The following is a 20,522-nucleotide window of genomic DNA, read 5'->3' on the forward strand; positions in this document are numbered from 1 at the left end:
AGACCCGCTCAGGCCTGGGGCGCTGAAAACAGTATCTGATCTGCAGAAGTCTGCATGACACTCGTGCTCGGCCCCAGGGCCTGGGTGAGAGGCCGGCTCTCCCCTCGTGGACACCCGGCACTGTCCTCACTGGCCCCAGGGGTGCCCATGACTAGACAGGAACACCTCCACCTCAACCCCCAGCTCCCCAAGGAAGGTGGGATAAGGCGGTCTCCTCATGTCCCTGGACCACGGGGGTCAGGGAAAGAAAGTGCCCCTCGGAATGCAGGCCAAGCCAGCACCTGTCCCCCACGACTGACCTCATACAGCCTGCTTCTCCATGTGGATCTCACTTGTTTGTGTATTGAGGGAGCATGGTGGCTGGGGACTGGGCCCCACCAGGTGCCTCCCCCAGGTGGAGCCTCTCAGCATCCTGGAGGGAATGCCCTGTGTGACCCACACCAGCTGAGTCGAGGGCTAGGCTAGAGGCCTCTTGGAGGCCTGGGTCCGGGAGCCCCTGTCCCTGCATCACCAGGAGCCCTGGCTGGTAGGTACCTCACTGTCTGGGCCCTTGGAACACCTGTCCTGTGGAGGGATGCACGAGGCATCCCTCACCTTCAGGGCCTGTGATCTGCAGCCCCCACCCCACCACCAGAGCATCTACCTCCTCTCTTCACAGTTGTCACTTTGTCCATGGGCTTAGCTGTGGCCTGAGGGGCCAGCCCTTGGCCCTCTGTGATGCATCAGACAAGGCATATTTAGCCAGGGCTTGGGGGGCAGCCTTGGGAGCAGAGAGAGAGCTGTGGGCTGTGCTGAGCAAGTCCCTGCTACCAGCCTTGGAACCCAGAGCAGCCCCGGGACCTCTGGCACGAAGGAGGCTCAGTGCCTAGCTGGGCAGCTCAGAGATCCCCAGCTTGGCTACTTCACCCCTGACCTAGGGGCCCGTCCACTCAGCACTCCAGCAAGAAGGGTCAGTAGATGCCATGATTTCCAGGAGGGGTGGACTCTACAAAAGCAAAATGTCCTGAAAGTCAGGCCAAACCTCCAGGGCCTTGGGAGACACCTTCTCTAGATGGGAGACACCTGGGGAGTGGGGGGTGTTTGAGAGGCCCCAGCTGGGGCCAGGCGATGAGGAGGGCAGGCGGCAAGCGGAGACCGCATCCCCAGGATCCACGCCGTGTCTCCCAGTCTGGCGGGAACAGGCGCTCTGCAGGCGCTGAGTGACTCTGCTCCCCAGGCTCGGCCTCGTCCTGTGCAGTGAGCGTAATGGAGCAGAGGCACCGTGCGTCCGAAAGGCAGGGCCTGGCTCCCGGTAGGTGCCTGGGGTCCATGCATGGGGCGGGGGGAGCAGGAGAAGGCAGAAGGGGAGGACAGTGTGGAGTCCGGGCAGGGGACCTGGTGCCGGGGTGTCTTGCTGGGACCCTGGGGGCCCCACCCGAGGTTTGGTGTCTGGGGAAGGGCAGGTCTACCGGCCCAGGACCGTGGTCATGGGAGCTCAGGGTGCAGTGTGGAGCGTGTGGGTGGCCTGGCAGGTTAGGGGGTCTGGGTGTGACGGGGAGAAGCAGGGTCCCAGATGCAGGAGGCCCAGCACCGGTGCCTGCGGCGGACCCCCCAAGCCCTCCGTTGCAGTGCCGGGGGCCAGGAGGGGCACCCAGGGGCCGTGAGGGTCCCATACAGCCGCTGGGGTGACTTGTTCTCTGCTCCTGAGGGCAGGGAGGAGGGTCTTCCCCTCCCAAGGGCCAGGGGGTCCTGGCAGTACGTCCTGGCTTGACCCCCAGGGCTCACCCAGCCCGCCACCCCCTGCTCCCCACGTCTACACAGCCCTGTGCGGGCTTTACTTCCCAGTCTTGCCGTCCTGCCCAGGACCCCGAGCGGCTGCGGAGGTGCTGCCCGGGGACGAGGCTTTGGGAAGGAAGTGCACACAAATCACTTTTCTAGAAGAAAATCAGTGAGAAGCCCATGTAATTCTTCTTAGACGTTAGGGGTTCTCTCCCCTTGTTTTAATCAACAACTCCCCGGTAAGTCATCCCAGCGAGGCCATTACCGACGGCTCATAATCTCCCGGGGCTGCGGGCGAAATGGGACCCCCTGGCTCTTTCGCTGAAAACACTTTTCTTGTTTTCTTTCTCCAGCGTGCTGGCAGCACGCCAGCTCGCCAGTTCCATTAACTTAATGAGGGCTGACAGCCTGCAACAAACGTCCCTCATAATCTCCCCGGGATTTAAATGGGGTCCTCCCAGCCGCCTGCTCACACCCAACCTTTCCCTGTGTCTGCGCGCCCGGCCCCTCCCGGGGACAGAGGCCGGACAAAGATGCGTTTCTTCGCCGGCGCCTTCCAGTGACCCCACGCGGGCAGCGGCGGGCTTTCAGGACCACGTCCCGTCGGGGGGCAAGGACCCTGCCCCCCACCCCTGAGGGGCCAGAGCCTGGCCCCGGTGTCTTCCCGAGCGCTCATAGCCACCAAAGCTCGGAGCTGCGTGTCCGTGCCACTCCGAGACCCCGTGTCCCCCCAGGGCCACATCCTTGCTATCATGCAGCCTGGGCCACGCTGTCTTTGTGGGGCCCCCAGCTCCCAAGGGCTCCAGGGATTTTCTGGAACCAGCCAAGGCCTGGCATAGAAATCAGTTTGGGGTTCTCTCAAGCCCTCATCCAAGCTTCCACCTCCTATGCCCTGCTTCCAAGGGGGAACCCCAGGCTCTCAGAAGGAGACAGATCCCAGCGCTTGGGAGAGGACCCGGGTCACGGGGCAGGGGTCTCCATGGGCAAAGGGGAAGAGACGATTGACCCAGATGTCCGGTGCAGGCCACAGCTTCGGGTCCTACTGCTGGGAGACCCTCCCCTGACGGAGAGACTTGGGGTCGGCAGGTAGGGGAGGATGAATCACATTCGAGGGACCTCAGGTCCAGTGCCCAGCTTCTGGCTGCTACTCACCACAGTGGTGGTCACCGAGTGTACTCCTCTTTGACGGTGCCCCTTTCTGGAGGGAGCACGACAGCACTGTCCACATCCCTGGCCGCCCCCGTGTGTCCCCTGCTGCCCTCACTTGGGCCATTGGCCACACTGACTCCTTCCCTGCCCAGCCTTGACCACTGTGTCCCGCCTCTCCTCATCCCTACACAATGTCGCTTCCCCAGCTGGGCCACTCCTCACCGTCTGGGGCATCTCTGCATTTGGACTCTTCCATCTTCATGGCTCATTAGGCAAAGGTGGCTTGGGCCAGGGAGGGGGCAGGGCTGTTCGGGGCCACAGTGTCCCCAGCAGCGGTCACTGTCCTGCCTGTCTGGATTCAGCTCCTTGGGAAGCCTCCCCACCCAGTGCCAGCTTCTCCCCCCAACTCACATGCTGTCTTCTTAGCGTCCCTGAGGCAAGGTTGGTGGCAGGCAGCAGCACTCCCTTGGGGTTTTTGTGCTGGTCTGAGGCCACCCTGTTTCCTTGGACACCGCTGCCACTGTGGTGCCTCTCTGGGGCGCCTTGTACTGCACCCCACACCCTGAGAAGCCATGCAAGGCAGGGCCTGGTCTTCCTCACTCACCCCAGCTTCTACCACAAGGCCCGTTCTTAGCAGGGGTTTGGGCACCCAGGTGCAGGTGCGTCGCCTTGCAGAGAGTTGCCCTCAGGCTGCATGGAATTGGAGGGACTAGTTTCCCGAGCTCCTTCTGGGCTGAGACGGCGAGAAGCAAGCTGGGTAGGAGTGGAGTTGATTGAAGCTACACAGGGCTGGGTTAAGTAGGGAAGTTGCGATGAGAAGCTCATTGGTCTGACCTGTGTTGGGGGGGTCTCGGGGATCCAGTAGGAAGCCCCCAGTCTTGGAGAGAGAGAGAATTGGCTCCTTTCCCCTGGTTCTGGGATGTGTTGAAACCAGTTCCCTCTGCCGGATCTGTTTCGGTCACCTGTCCCCAGGTCCTCGAAGAATTTCACTGCCAACCAGGGCCAGCATGGGATTGCTCTGATCTCTGGATCATCGGTATGTGGAAAATCTCACAAGGACCTCAGAACCACATGCATTTGGTGACACATGATGCAGAGATCTGAGGGGATGGAAGTGTGTCATCGTGGGTCCAGCCTAGAGTGCCTGCAGCTCATGTGTTATTTGTGGGTGCGTTGTGAAGGGCCGAGCAGGCCACCCTCAGAGTCTGGACAACACTGGGCGGGCAGTAGGGAGCCATGGGGATTTGTGGGGATTTGTGGCTGTGGAAGGGGTGGTCATGGATCTGCAATCTGTCCCTGGGAAGCCCCCCCGGTGGCCATGCTGCAGCGGACGGGTTGGACGGGAGAGGCTCAGCCAGGCTGGGGAGTGAAAAGGCCTCTGTACCTGCCAGGGACACAGGAGGCCTATGGTGGCTGCACCCCTGAGGCTGCCTGCCTGGATCCCTGAGCCGCCTGAGGAAAAACCCCAAAGACGGCTGTGCCCTGGGCAAAGCCAGGAGGGCCAAGATGCCCCCTCTCCTTCCCTGCCTCCCCAGAGAAGCACCTAGCACCTCCATGTGCCTCTCCTGCCTCCTCCTAAGGAGTGGCCTGGGGCAGCCTCCACCCCCCTTGTGTTCATGGAATGGGATGCCCACCACCACTGCCGAGATCTAGAACATTCTGGTTGCCCCCCCCCAAAGCAGCCCTGCACCCCTGCAGGGTTACTCCCCACTCCCCTGAGAAGAAAACATGAATCTGCCTCCTGTCTCCATGACTTCACACATTCAAAACATTTCACCCAATATGTGTCCTCTCACTTGGTGTGATGTTCACGGTGTTGTGTCAGGAATGGGGGGGAGGGGGAGGCAGAGAAGTCTGTTGACTGAGCCTGTCCCACCCCCCCAGGGGAACGAACCCCAGGGTACAAGAATAGGAAGAACTAAACGAACGGCAGCCCAGAGCCGGGCCGTCCAGCAGCGGAGAGCCATCCCCTCGCAGAGATGCGGCTTTGAACCAAGGCTGAGCACGCAGCCTGAGTCCAGCTCGGCACTCGGTTTCCACAGCCATCCCAAGCACGTGAGAGGGACAGTTCAGGCCACCACTGGTCCCTGTTCCGGATCTGGACCCACCCAAGTTTCCAGCTCCTGAGGGCTCGCAGGCCAGGGCGCATCACCTGCCCCCACCCCCAGCTCTGTCTCTGGGCTCACACCACGCTGGGTGTGGGGAGTACTGGCCGCGCAGCCTCAGCCCCAGCGCAGTGACACCTAGTTCCACGGGGTGCCCCAGGGTTTGCATGATGGGAACACCGGCTGCGCTCTGGCCAGGGAGGAGGGCGAGGGGCACCCGCAGGGAGTACGAGCGCGGCCCCTGGCGTGGAGAGGGTTTGAGGACAAGAGGCCGTGGTGGAGGAGGCTGTGCGGAGAGAGCAGAGCAGTAGCCCCCCTGCGCCTGGCTGGGCGCTCTCCTCCCGTAGCCCTGGGCTGGAGGTAGTCAAGGCGGGCTGGCTCTGGAGCCACCACGGGTCAACTCAGGGCCAGCACAAGACAGGTGTGGTGTCACGATTGCCCTGTGTTTCACCTGACCTCCAAGCGCAGTGGCTTCTCTAACCCAGGCAGGACCATGCCCGGGGAGGGAGCTGGTTCCAATTACCGGGATTGCACAACCAGGGCCCGCGGGGCGCTATTTGTGAAGTCACCTGACTCGGCCACAGAGTTCCCTGCATCTCCCTGGAGCCACAGGCTGGAGCTGCAGGGGAAGGGCAGGTCACAAGCAGGGGGAAACTGCGGGGCCCAGGTGGATGGGACAGGGACCTAGAGCCCAGCACCGGCTGGTGGAGAGGCCTGGACACCCAGCCCCATGGACGGGAACCTGAGCCCAGGCGAGGGCATGACCCAGCCCTCCGTCAAGCCAGGTCCAAGCAGCGGCCTGAGCTGTGATGGGGGTGCCCCTGGGAGTCCAGATAGAAGGGGGGCCAGGCCACGGTACCATGGCAGGTGAGGGCCTCGGGTGCCACACATTGGGGCACAAGACTTTGCACTCCTGCCCACCGAGCCACTTGCCTCCCTGGTTGGTTGCCTCCCCTGTAAGATGAGGTCGCAGCTGACCACTGCCTCCCACATTCATCCCGAGGTTGAAATAAATGAGCTTTGGGAAAGCACAGAGCACAGCGCCCACTTGCTGCCGCAGCAGGTGACAGGAAGTGCCTGGACAGTAGGCACCCTGGGCTGGGACGAGGGACAGGCCGGGCAGGTAGGCAGTGGATAAAGACAAGCAAAGCTGGACACGAAGGTCGTATTTCCTAAAGAAGGCAACTCCTTCGGGCTGATTGTAAAGGCATATGGGCTGTAGAGAGGAGAGCATTTTCCTCCAGCAAACCCTCCAGCTTTATGGAAGTTTGCCCTCTGAGTCCCAGTCCCCAGGCTTGTGGGGAATGCTTCTCTCAGTGATGCACCCCCAGCCCCTGGGTGGTTCCAGGACGTGCCTGGCCCTGAGGCCCTCAGTGAAACAGATGGCCTTGCCTTCTGTATGGTGGCCCATGGGGAGCCCAGGACACAAGGCTGTACCTGCCTCTGGGGCCTGCTGGGGATACCCTGCCTTCCCGTCAGAACTGGTGCCACGAAACGAACACACAGTGCCAGACATTACTGACCAGTGAGGCAGGTAGTCTGAGAGCTTGAACTGAGGCGTCCCTCCTCCCAGACCCCTCCAGCCTCTGAAGGGAAAGTGGCAGCAGCCCACTACCTCCCCACCGCATTCCCAAACCCCTTCCTTTGGAGAGACCTAAAAGAGAGAATCCCCAGAGTCAGCCACTTTCCCGGGAGAGGGCAGCAGGGGTGCTGGGAGACACGAAGGCTGGTTAACTGAGATGCTCCCACAGCCTCAGCGAGGGGCCCTGGGTGCCGGCCTTCAGGGTTGGTCAGCACAGGGCTGGGTCTCAGGCCACACCAACAACAGCCACCCCGTCTGCTTACTTTGGGTTTAATTTGCTCGTCTTTTTTCTAGATTTTTAGGGTAGCCACTGAGATCCCTGGTTTCAGACCCTTCCTTTCTGTTACTGTAATCATGGAATGCTATAAATTTCCCCCTAAGAGCCGCTTTGGCTGCATCCCTCAAATTTTGATATGTTGCATTTCCATTTTTTGTTCAGTTGCAGATGTTTGCCTACAGCCAGGAGGCTCTGTCCTGCGAGAGCGGGGTTGAATTTGGGATAAGGCCACGGGGGCCTGGTGTGTTCTTGTGGGAAGGTCTTTAACCACCACTCTGATACCTCTGGTAGTTGCAAGCTCGTGCAGACATTTTATCCCGTCTTCTGTCAGTTCTAAGGAGTCAGAACTTCTTCTAAGAATGTGCCCAGTTCTGTCTAGGTTTTCCAAAGTTGTTGGCATATAGTTGTTGAAAGTATTCCCTTATTATCAGTTGTATCCCCATTTCTAGCAATTTCTCATTTTCTTTTGTACTACTTTTATTTGTATCTTGTCTCAGTCTTGCCAGAACTCCATTTTGTTAGCTTTTTGAACAAGCAAGTTTTGCCATATTTAGAGATTCTCTTTTTTCTTTTTTTTAAGATTTTATTTATTTATTCATGACAGACACAGAGAGACAGAGACACAGGCAGAGAGAGAAGCAGGCTCCCTGTGGGGAGCCCAATGTGGGACTCAACCCCGGACACTGGGACCACACCCTGAGCCAAAGGCAGACACTCCACCACTGAGCCACCCAGGTGCCCCAGAACCATTTCTTGTACAAGACCCCAAAGCACTGATGATGACAGAGGAATACTGATAGAGTTGTTGATAAGAAATAAGAGCTCCTGTCCCTCCAAAGGCACCTGAAAGACAGGGAGGTGACTGGAAACTAGGATTTGTTTTCTGGTGTTGCTGTAACAAATTACCTCAAACCTGGTGTCTTGGCACAACACACATTGAGGATCTCTGGGTCCCACACATCAGAAGCCGGATGCAGTCTGACGGGTCTGAAAGAGGTCGCAGGGCTGCTTCCTCCCGGAGGCCCTAACAGAGAAGCCATCCCCTGGCCTTGTCCAGCTCTTGGGGCACCTACACGCATCAGCTCACAGCCCCGTCCTCCATCATCACAGCCAGGATGCTGCCATTCTTGCCTTGACTTCGTGTCAGGGCTCTCTCTGACCACAGCAGGGAAAGCTCCACTTTTAAGGATTCTGGCATCTCATGAGCCCGGACGAAGAATCCAGGATAATCTGTCCATCGCATGGTCCTTAATCTTAATCACATCTCTAGTCCCTTTTGCCTTATAAGGTAACATTTTCATAGGTTTGGGGATTAGGACATCTTCTGAGGAGCCTTTCTCTGCTGCCACAGGGGTGGGTGTTCCCTACACATAATCAGACAAAAAACTGGTAGGTAGGTAGGTAGAAATTATATAGACAACTGGAACATCAAACTCATCAATAAGAGCCTAAGTAGCCAAACAGAGAAACAGCCCAGAGATGTGTTCAGCCTTCCTTGTGGAAGAAGCGCCCGGGGCCAACTGGAGTGTGAAAGTGTTCACACTCATTGGAATGAATGATGAAAGCTGATCATTGGGGGTGTGGTCAGGGCTGTGTGGCCCAGGGTCCCCCGCACATCTGGGGGGGCATGCATGGTGAGACCACTGCTCTAAGGGGCAGTGCAGCATCACCTACCAGATTTGAATCCACCGATGAGCCAGTGATCATGTGCCTGGGTGCCACCAGAGGAAACCAGTCTGTGCCCAGCCCAAGAGGGTCATTGAGTGTCGTCCTGGTCCTTGCCATGAGCCAGACGCCTGGCCTCCAGCTGCATGCCCATCGCAAGAGGAAAGTGAAGAAACCTAGAATACCCACACAGAGGAGTATTTTCCACCAATCAAAACAAATAGGAGTGGCACACAACTGTGGGGGTCATGGCAATGTCATACCAAGGAAAAGCATAATGGCATTTTTATAAAGTCTAAATCACTGAAATAAAATTATATATAAAAATAAAATATAAAATAAAATTACATATATAATATATATAACTTTATATATAATATATATATATATATATATATATATATATATGCCTGGTGAGAGCTACATGTAGATTTGATAAAATGACATAAACAGTAAAACAAGGATGAGAGGAGCACTGGTTTGGGAGGATGGTCATCCAGGGTGGCGAGGCTGGAGGACAGCAGCGGTGGGGACTGTCGAGGTGTAGCTTTTATTCTGAGCAGTAGGTTCCTGGGGTTTTTCAGTATCATTATAAAAAAGAAACCACAACTAATTATGCAACCATGTCTAACAAAAATGAAACACCACAAGCATGTGATAAGCCAAGCTGGCTCAACATTCAAAAATCAATTAGTGTAACCCTGTCACATCAGTAGGCTAAAGAGGAAAAATCCTACCCGATCAAGTAATGGGAAAAAAGCATTTGACGAAGTCCAGCGCCCACCCAGTCCTTGTCCCTGTGGGGACGAGGGGTTCTCCGTTCTCAGGACCGAGAGGAGGGGGATGTATGGCATGACCGCCCCTACCCAAGGCCCTGGCCCTCCTGCCTTCCCAAAGGGTGGGATGGCCAAACGGGTCCATCCTTTCCCTCCGCAGATGGGGAGCTTCAGAGTGGGTGTCAGCTGGGTGTCGCCTCCTGCCCACAGGGTGCCATGCCTTCTCTCTACTGAGGGCACAAGAACCGCCTACACTCTACAGGGCCTCTTTCCCAGCTGGGACCCCATGGTGGCCCAAAGGGTCCTTGCCCGGTGACAGGTGATTCCAGGCTAGCCTCTTGGCCAGGGCGGGGTTCTGTGTGGGTGTCAGTAGCGTGTTCTTTTGTGGTGCTGCGTGACATTACATTATAGGAACACTCTCTGCTTCTCTCTGCTGCTGTAGTTAGACATTTGTCACTTTGAGTTTTATTTACCATGAGTAGAGCTGCCATCAACGTTACATGTGCACTCACTTCTCTGGGGCGTGTACCTGCAAGTACAATGCTGGGCCAGGCCCTGGGCCCATCCACAGCTACCACCAGGCAGCTTTCAAGCACGACGGAACCAGCGTCCGCTCCCACCAGCAAGCAGCACACGGGGTCAGTTGTGCCACATCATCACTGACGCTCCACATCGTCGGCCTTTTTAATTCCAGCCATTGCAGTAAGCGCGTGCAAGGACCTCATTTTGGTTTCGATCTGCGTCTCCCCGCTGAGTGATGGTGTTGAGCATCAGTTCAGGTGCATGTTGACATCTCTCGTTGGTGCGGTGCCCGTTAGGATCTTTCGTCTATTTTTTTTTTTTAATCATGTGGTCTTTTCCTTCTTGATTTGTAGGAATTCTTCATATATTCTGGATACAAGTCCTTCACGAGAAAATATCCTTTCCCAGCGCGTGGAGTGTCTGTTCATTCTCTTAATGATGTCTTTCGATGTGGAAAAGTTCTTAACTTCGAGGAAGCCCAATTTGTCAAATATTTTTCTTTCATAGTTAGTGCTTCTTGTGTTTTGTTAAATCTTGGCCTTTCCCGGGGTCGTGGAGATACTCTGCTGTGTGTTCGTTCTGCAGGCTTGACTGCCTTTCCTTCCTATAGGTCTCTGCCCTTGCTGGAATTACTTTTGTAACCGATGTGTGGCCGGGACCCACAGCTCATGTTTTTTTCATATGGATGTCCAATTTGTCCCAGGGCCATTTATTGAAGAGAACATTCTTTCCCCAGTGAACTGAAACTGCCTCGGTCATAAGACAAGTGACCACATATATGTATGCGTCTTCACCTTTGAATGTTCCATTCTTTTGTGCTGAAGTAATCCCCAGCCTAATCTAGTGCCACCTCATTAATGGTGTGATCTAGGACCCCCTCTTCTGACACCCACTGTCCATGCCTAATGCTTGACACTGAGCCTTGAACTCCGTGGTGTACATCCTCCAACTTCATTCTTCAAAATTATCTATTCTTGGCTCTTTGCTTTTCCATAAATATTTAAGAATCAGCTTGAAATTCCCCCCCCCAAAAAAATTATTAAGAAATAAAAGCATTCAGAGACTGATTGGAGTCACATTGAATCCATACCACAAAATTAGCACCTTACAAACATTAAACGTTCCAACTCATAAACATTATGTCCTGAATTAATTTAGGGCTTCTTTCCTTTCTTTCACTTAATGTTTGGTACTTTCTTGGGTAGAGACCCTGCTCATGTCCAGTAGATTTACTCTCAGGCATTTTATGGTTTGCGATGCTGCTGTAATTGGCATTCTTTTTGTTTTATTTCCTAATGGTTACTAGCATGCAGAAATACCAATGATTTTTGTATGTTGTCTTTGAAACCAGCGTTCTCGCTACATTCATCAATCAAAGAGTTTATCTGAAGATTCTGAAGATTTTTTTTTAATATCTGTGATTACTTCAATGCAAGTCATGGTGGTTTTATTTTTTTTTTTTTCCTGTCCCATGATCCTGTCTTTCATTTCCTTTTAACCTCCCTTGACACACTGGCTGAGACTCTTGGGACAATGTCAGGTAGAAATGGTGACCATGGAACAACCCTGCCTTGCTCCCTCTCTCAGAAGGAAGGCCTCCTACTATTTCACTGTTGAGTGTGATGTTTGCTCTACTGGGTTTTGTCTTGTTTCATGTTTGTATTTGTTTTCCATGTGATAGTTTCCCTCGATTCCTGCTTTACTTAGAGTTGCATTGCTAATTAGGAATGGCTCTTGAGTTTTATCAAATGTTTCTCAGCATCTTTTGAATTGATTATATGTTTCCCCTTATTCCGTTGATTTTATTCTGTGATTATAAAACAAATATAATCTATTCTTAACTTATTCTGTGGCCAATTATGTGGGTTGGTTTTCAGATGCTGACGCAGCCTTGGATAACTGGATTAAACTTCATCAATCATATGTCTTCATAGATGGCATGGGGTTCAGTTTGCTGCTATTATGGGCAGGACATTTGCCTCTATGTTTATGAGAGAGATTGGCCTGTGGTTTTTCTTCCCTGAAACATCCTGTCCGATTTTGATATCAAGGCATGCTACTTTATAAAAATGCTCCATTCTTCCTTAAATGTTTACAAAATCTACTGGTAAAATCACCTAGACTTAAGGTTTTGTTTGTTTTGTGCAAAGATCATTAAAATTTCTAATTTAATATATGTGATGAATATTGAGAAACTTGGATTTCTTATTTCTTCTTGTGTCTGCTTTTATGTATCATGTTTAAGAAATTGATACATTTTAACCAAACTATCAAAATTGGTTTTGTACATATGTCCTCCAAATAGATTTTTTAACTCTGGAGGTCCGTAAAGATGTTGATTTTTGATGCCTGACACTGCCTGGTTACTCTTGCCAAAAGTTTGTCAATTTCATTAGTTTCTTCAGAGAAGCAAAATTTGGCTTTGTTGATGTTTTTAATGTAATGTTCATTTTCTATTTTATTGAGTTGTACTCTGCATTATCTATCTACTTTCTTTGGGTCTAATTTGCTATCTTTTTTTTTTAACTTCTTAAGAGAGACTTTGGCCTCCCTCTTCTCTAATATATACATTTAAGGTCATAGGTTTTCTCTAAGCACTTATTTCAGGATACCTCAGTCACTTATTTAGGTGTGATATGTAAGCTTTTTATTATTATCCAATTTAAGATACTTTCTGATTCTTACTAGATTTCTTCTTTGACCTTGGGTCGTTGAGATTAATCTCTAAAACACTTAAGGATTTTCTAGCTATCTTTTTCTTATTGATTTTAGCTTAATTTCACTGTGGTTAGAGAAATACATATTTGATTGAATTTCTTTGAAATTTGTTGGAACTTGCTTTTAAAGCCCTGCGTATAGTCTGTTCGCGTAAGCATTCCATGTGCACTTGGAAAGCTTATGTACTCTTCAGCTACTGAGAGCAGTGTTCTGTAAATGTTGATTAGGTCAAGTTGCTACTCATGTCATCCAAATTTGTCTCTCTGTCAATGGTTTGACTGCTTTTCTATCAGTTACCAACAGAAGTGTATTCAAATCCCCCACCATGATTGCGCCTATTCTTTTTTACCTTTGAGTCCTGCCACTTTTGCTTTATATTTTTTAAGGTCATGTTTTTAGGTACATACAGATTTAGAATGGATATCTTCTTACCAGAATGACAGCTTTTTAAAACATGAAACATCCATCTTTGTCTCTGATTATATTTAAAGTTTACTTTGTATGATACAATTTACCTACACCAGCTCCCTTTTGGCTACACCATGATATATCTTTTTCTATCCTTTTGCTGTCAACCTTTCTATGTCTTCATATTTGTATAAAGATTTTTTTAAAGATTTTATTTATGAGAGACACACAGAGAGAGACAGAGACACAGGCAGAGGGAGAAACAGGCTCCCTGCAGGGAGCCTGATGCGGGACTCGATCCCAGGACCCCGGGATCACGACCTTAGCCTAAAGCAGACACTCAACCGCTGAGCCACCCGGGTGCCCCCTTGTATAAAGATTTATATACAAATTTATATATTTATATATAGATTTAGAAGCAACATCAAGTTGCTTTTTTTTAATTTTTTTTATTTATTTATGATAGTCACAGAGAGAGAGAGAGAGGCAGAGACACAGGCAGAGGGAGAAGCAGGCTCCATGCACCGGGAGCCCGATGTGGGATTCGATCCCGGGTCTCCAGGATCTCGCCCTGGGCCAAAGGCAGGCGCCAAACCGCTGCGCCACCCAGGGATCCCTCAAGTTGCTTTTTTAACCCAACGCTCTGCTGTCTTACACTCATCCCTCCTTTGTCCCATCACTTCTTTCTTATCTCCTTTCCTGCTTCTTCTAGATGAATCAAATACTGATACTACTTCATTTTTATTCTCTGTTAACTTGTTACTTTTACATACTTTTATTATTCATCAGTACTTTCCACCTTGACTCATCGGGGTCAACCTCTGATTAGCACTTCTACCAGTTCCCTGACAGCACAAGGTGCTCACAGTGCATGACTCCATCCATACCCTCTGCTTTTTATGCTATTTTAATCATGCAGTTTTGCTATGCATGTACATATGTGTACGGCTTTTATGTGCATGCAGATCTAGGATTGATACCTTTCTACCAAACTGACCATTGTTTAAAATTATGAAATATCCCTCTTTGTCTCTAATAATGTGTGAACCTCACGAAGCATTACCATTTCAGTCAATACAAATTTAAACTTTCTCATAAATCTGTCCTTTTATGTGTTTTTAATTCCTTCCTGTATTCTCCTGCCTCCTTCTGGGATCATTTTTCTCTGCCTGTCTCCTGAATCATTCTTCCAATGCAGTTCTCCTAGCGGTGAATTCTCTTGGTTTTGGTTTCAGCTTCTTCTTCTTCTTCTTCTTCTTTTTTTTTTATTGTGGTAAAATATACATAACATAAAATATAGCATCTTAACCATTTTTGTGCGCAGCTCAGGGGCACTAAGCATATTCACATGTAGTACAGCCGTCTCCACCTTCTGTCTCTGGGACTTTGTCCTCTTGTGAAACTGAAACTCTGTCCCCACAAAACACTAACTCTCCCTCCACCGCCCCATCCCCTGGCTCCCACCATCCTACTGTCTGTCTCTATGAAGCTGACTCCTCTTGGGACCTCATCTGAGGAGAGTCCTACAGGATTTCCTGACTTTGTTCTTCATTTTAAAGGGTTTATTCAATGATCCAGAATGCTAAGTTGGTAGTAATTTCCCTTGAGCACTTTACAGATGCCACCTGGCTTCTATCCTTTCTGTTGAGAAGCCAGTCATCAGGATAATGTGCTGTTGTTCCCATTCCCTCCTTCACTGCTTCTGTGACATTCCCTGTGCCTTTGGTGGAGGCAGTGTTACTCTGATAAGCCTAGGGATCCAAAGAGCTGTTTGCATCTGCAGCCTGATGTCTTCCATCATTTTTGGAAAAGTCTCAGCCGCCGAGTCTCCATTTTGTCTCCTTTCCTACTGGGATTCCACATGTGTAGGAATCATATCTCCCACATCTTGCATTTTTTCCATACGTTTAATTCTATTTTGTCCCCATACCCCCACCTGGCAGTTCCCTTCCAGTTCACACATACTCCTTTCCTGCACATCTCCTCTGCTATCAGATTCATCTGTTGCATTCTTAATTTCCATTATTGTCTTTTCTGTTCTAAAATTTCCGTTTTATTTTTAATACAGATTTTATTTCTCAGGTGAAATTCTCCATCTACTTGAACCAATTAATCATGGTTATTTTAAAGTCTTTATCTAAAAGCTCTGAAGCAAACCACAGCCATCTGTTTGCTCATGAGTCTGTGGGTCAGCATTTTGGGCTGCTCATCTGGGTGGTCTCCCTTGGGCTCATCCATGCAACAGCTTGGCAGGACCGGGTGGTCTCAGCCAACCGCACGTGTCTGGAGCTACCCAGCTGTTGGCCCGGGTGTCACAGCTCTCCTCCTCATTGCTCTTCCAGCAGCCTCACTCAGACACATGCATGTGGCAGCAGCATTCTGACAGGATGACAGTGGGAGCTGTGAGGGTTCTTGAGACCATAGTTCAGACACATGGTCCACTTCCACCATGGTGGGAACAGACCCATAACTTTTTACATTCTTCGCAGAACAAAATTCACTCACCCTTCCAAGGACACCAAAAAGTCTCATCCAATTAATGACAGCATCATGCTCTAGGTCCAACATATTAGGATCTGCCATTTTCTTCCAGCCTCTGTCCAATCCCTGGTCCCCAAACAAGCTCCATGTGTTTGTGTTTGAAGATCTTGATATGAAAGGACCCCATTTTGGGAGTCCTAATTTCTTTACCTGTAATCTATTGCTGCCTAGTAAACCACACCTAAATTTAGTGGCTTAAGACCACAATTCGTTTTCTTATGATTCTGTGGGTCAGCAGTTTGGTGTCAGGTCAATGGGGAGGTTGTTTTGCTGGCATTGTGTATGTGTGTACGTGCAGATGCAGTCATCTGGAGACCTCCTGAGGCTGAATTGTCAGAGACGGTCTTACTACATGTCTATTGCTTGATTCTGGCTCTTGACTGGGGCACCTCTGTTCTCCTCTGTGCAGCTTCTCCAGCCAGCCAGCTCAGGCTGGCTCATGGGGCCACATTCCAAGAGCACATCACATATATACAGTGTGACTTCCGAGCATTCTTTTTGTCAGAGCAAGTGTCAAGGTCAACCCAAATTCAAGTAGTGGGAAAACCAATTCTATCTCTTGATGGAGGAACTACAAGCATTTGGACCACTGAACTTGCCACATCTCGAGATCTGTTTCTGTGGTCTATTTTTTCCCTTGGATTTCAGTCTTTTCAATGTAAAAATACATAAAGGGCCCAAGATATTATCTCCCTATAGATAATTTGGTTTTCTCCCATGTGTAAGAGGTGCAGGCAGAGCACTCTGTTCCTGGCAGAGGTGTGGTCACATGCAGTCTTGGTAGCCAAAGCCCCACCACTTCCATGTGGGGGAATTTCCTTCTGTATTTCCTTCTAGACTTTTTTTCTATGCGCATCATCAGTCATGCTTCCTTTGTTGATGTTTCTAGACAGATCTTTGTTTCTAGAAGGATCTAGATTTCTAGAAGGCACTTGAGAGGAGAGATGACATAATCTCCTGATCAAGTGATGTAGCTAGTAACTGTCTCTGCCTAATTTGTCCTATGACCCCTACATTTTCCAAGTGTATGCCTGTGTATGGGACATAGAATGTTCCAGCTGAAAGGGACCTTGGGCACCCTCTGTTTGCACTCCCTCCCCATTATACTGGTAAGGAGCCAGAAGGCCGGAAGGTAGAAAGAAGTTTCTGTGGCTCTGCTGTGAGTTAAGGGAACTGTGAACCCAGGACACTGACTCCCGTACCATTTCCAAGCAGCAGGCAAGGCAAGGATCCCCCTGGGACCATCCGCTAATTAAAAGTCTCTTGCCTCTGGTCTGCTCTCCTCCCCAACCAATGTGGAGCCTTGAAGTCCTCCAATCCATGGGGCTCAACATTCTCTATTTCTGGAAGGGCCCAGCCCACATGCAGTGGGAGGCACTTGGGAAATTGCCAAGCTTTGGAAAATGCTGGGCACAGGATGACCATTACAGGGGAGCCACTCACGCCTCTTCTCCATTCTCCCTCACAGGCTGCGGGAGCACCACCGGGCCACCATCAAGGTCATTCGGCGCATGCAGTACTTTGTAGCCAAGAAGAAATTCCAGGTGAGTCCTACTAAGCGCTTCTGCCCTTGGCCCAGCCCCAGGAGCCCCTGTCCCACCCATGGCAAAGACTACAGGCCACCCTTCACCCCATCCTGCTACACCCTAGGCCTGACCCTCATCAAATATCCTGCAACAACTTCATTTTCCCTCTTACAAGACAGCCCCTGGAAGGACCCTGCCCTGAGGTTCAGCCTCGAGCCACGTACACACAGAGCCTCAGGGTCTCACCCTTCTTTTCCCCTACTTGACTGGCAGATGACTCAGGAGTGGCAGAGAGGGTGCCAAGCCTGCCCCTCATCACCCGGGCAGGAAGTGGGGTCCCCTAGACCCCGGAGCCCTGTCCCACACAGTCGGTGCTCTTGGCCCTATTCACCCCCTGCCCCCAATGGGAGTCACGAGAACAGAAGAGAAACTTGGCCCTGCCTGTGCCCTGGGGGCCGACTCACCTTTACAGGGAGAGGGTGAGGCTGGGGCCTGAGGGTTTCCCTGCCCCATCAGCTCACCCTCTGGGTCCGGGTCCAGGTCTTCTGCAGCTGCCCCTGGTATCCCCTGGAGCCTAAGGCCCCCATAGAAAACCAGTTGGTGGCAGGCTCAGCTCCCCTGCTGTGGGAACAGCCCTGGGTCTGAGAAGGTCCCTGGCTCCACCCTCAGTCTAAGAACATGTAGACTTCAGAAATGGGGACCCTCAGGGGTGCCCATTCTCTTTCCAGAAGGCCTGATCACCAGTGCCTTTAAAAAGTGAGTGCCCAATGGGCTGGGGACTGGGGCCCCAGGGAGCAATGGTAACGTCCAGGTCCCCAAGCAGGGAAGGTTGGGGCTGACCTGCTCCCTTCCCCCAGCTGGTCCCAGCGAGGCTGTGGCAAGAAACGGGGCCCCTCTGTCTGCTCCAGGCTGTGTCTCCTGTGCCATCCCTTCAGCAGAGACCACACCACTTGGGCCATAGAGCCCCACTGGGAGTGGACTTCTGGACGCAGACTCCCACCCCAGGCAGCCCTGGGTCAGTTCTTTCCCATCTGTAATGGGAACAAGAGCCCAAGAGATGGTGTGAGACCACATCCTTGCATAGCTCACAGGGCCCTCACCCATGGCAGCCCGTGGGCAGCATCTGCCCCAGAGCTGACCACCATTGGTCCGAGCCCCAACAGCACCCCTCAGTGAAGCACTCCCTGGCCACTGTGTGTACCCCCCATGGCTCAGCAGCTGGCTGCTGTTTGGGATGGCTGCACACACAGTCCCTTGGTGACCTTCTGCTGCCTATCTGTCTGATACCCCGGGCAGGGAGGCCATTCACCACCGAACCAGGGCAGGTCGTGCAAAGGGTCCCACCATGGCCTGGGCCTCCTCGTTGCCCAAATAGACGAGTCATGGTAAGTGCCAGTCTTGGCTACACCAGGAAGTCTGCGTGGCAATGTCCTGGGCAAGACTGATGGCCCCAGAGCTCTCGAGTATCTGATCTGTGGCCTTCCTCCCTAGGGGCCCTGGCTGCCCTGATGGTGGGACAGCTTGGGAGGGCACTAGAGAGGAGGGCCTGGCCTCCTCACAGCACCAGCACAATCCTGGTGGGGAAGGGGCTATGGAACCCCCTCTGGGGGTCTGCTCTGAGCAGCACCAGGGAGGCCCTGGGAAAGGCCAGGGTGTATTGGTGAGCAGCTTAGCAGTGACAGCAAAAACCCCAGACATCAACCTGGTGGAGCAGAGGGGTCAGTGGGGCATCTTCTAGGATAAGGCTGACCTCCAGCCTGAGAAGCCAGGCCACTGAGCCTCCAGGGCAGGGCCCTGCAAAGCAGCCTGTACCCACCACTTGGGGTGCAGTGAGGACATGGGGGGGCTGTGCCAGGGTGGACAGTGGGCTTGCTGGGTTTAGGGGCACCCAGCACAGAAGGCAGAAACATGAGGCTTCTGGCAGGCTCGGCTCAGGGGTTATGTGGGCAGCTTCCAGTTCAGGACAGAGCTCATCCTTGGTAGAAGGGCAACCACCGTGGCTGGAACTGACTTGGGGAACACCCTGTCCCTGAAATGCAGGCAAGAAAACTGCCTGCTGGCCTCAGCAGGGGCCCCATCCTTCCTTCCAGGCCGGGATTTGCCTTTTCTGCCACAGGACACAGGCCAGGGTCCTGCCAGGGTCCCCAGAAGCAGGCTGGACAACCCTATCTCTCCTGCTTTCTGCCCCACCCTTATGCCTGGGATAGGGGGCCCTGGAGGAAAGCATGTGGGGCCCTTTGAATGCAGATGCTCCTGAGGGCCTCTCAGTTTGCTCTGGTGGGAGACAGAGGCTCTTGAGCAATGTGGGGTGGGGCGGGGGGCTCAGCCTCAGCAGCTGGCCCTCGTTGCCAGAGGCAGCACGGAGGCCCACGGGATGGGGAGGAGGGACCCCACGGTGGAGCGCCTGGCAGTGAGGAGCTCTGTGAGGCTCCAGAGCAGCCTCCACCCCAGGCCCAGCTGTCCGGGATGCCTTCCCTTCCCCCACAACAGCCTGTCTGTCTGTCTGCCTGCACCCCACCCCCGCCCCCGGCCTCAGGGGCTGCAGACGTGGCGGGTGGCCCCCCGCCTGCCCCTCTGCCTGGCCGATAAGTGCCCGGCGGGCCGCCCCTGTGTCTGGCCAGAGGAGCCAGAGGCTCTTAGCCCTCCGGGTTTGCCTTGAACTCCCCTGTCCACCGTCGGTCAGTCTGGACAACCCCGCATTATCTCGGCTCATCTCAGGCTCCTGCTGCTGCCGCCAGAGGAAATGAGCTCTGGGGAGAAAGCTGAGATGGTTCCTCCAGCGGGGCCCAGGCAGCCCCTGCAGAGGCCTCCGGGAGTGCGGACCAGACCCCGGGGGGCTCAGCAGCACCAAGATAAGTCTCAGGGCGCCTGGGGCCCCGCCGGTCCCTGGGTCCTGGGGGCCAGCCAGGCATTGCTGGCCCTTCTGCAGTCCGTGCTCTACGCAAGGGGAGGCAGGGCTCCCCAGCTGCATCCCGGAGCCGTGCCCAGCTTGCCAGCCCCGTCCTGCAGACACACTTGCTGAGGCACACTCTCGTCTTCCCCCTTTCACACACACACTTTCTCCTGCCTTCCCAGAGGCATGTGTGTGCGCACACACAATCTCCCAGCACACTCAGGTGCCCACATTCACCTGCATTGAGTGGCCATGCTCTCCAGCCTGCCCAGGAGCCCAGCCCAAGGGCATGTCTCCCGCAGACCAGACCTAGGCCACCTAGAGCTCTGAAGGCAGCCAGCCCCCTGCCGACCCCCAGCCTCTCTGGCCTGCCTGCAAGTGCCTCATGCCTCACAAAGCCTTGGGCCCACAGGGGGCTGACTGTCATGACCCATAGCCACCTTCAGTGTGTGCACTAAGGAAGAGCTCAGACTCTTCCAGAAAGGAGTGTAGGGCTCAGTGTCCCCTGCCATCTTCCAGAAGGGAGGGCGGGGCTCAGTATCCCCCATCTTCCAGGAAGGAGGGCGGGGTTTAGCCTCCCCCATCTTCCAGAAGGAAAAAGT

At 52.9% G+C, this 20,522-nt stretch overlaps 1 protein-coding gene across 3 annotated transcripts in view; it reads left to right on the forward strand.

Moving 5' to 3' along the window:
- Positions 1–20,522, forward strand: part of KCNQ1 (potassium voltage-gated channel subfamily Q member 1) — a 324,161-nt gene that overhangs the window by 228,310 nt on the left and 75,329 nt on the right. For all 3 annotated transcript variants that reach the window (XM_049096377.1, XM_025451838.3, XM_049096378.1), the window contains one exon: positions 16,970–17,045. In XM_049096377.1, coding sequence (XP_048952334.1) covers positions 16,970–17,045 — 76 coding nt within the window. The remainder of the gene's footprint in view (positions 1–16,969; positions 17,046–20,522) is intronic.

Source organism: Canis lupus, chromosome 18 (genome assembly GCF_003254725.2).
Source record: "Canis lupus dingo isolate Sandy chromosome 18, ASM325472v2, whole genome shotgun sequence".
Classification (NCBI taxonomy): domain Eukaryota; kingdom Metazoa; phylum Chordata; class Mammalia; order Carnivora; family Canidae; genus Canis; species Canis lupus.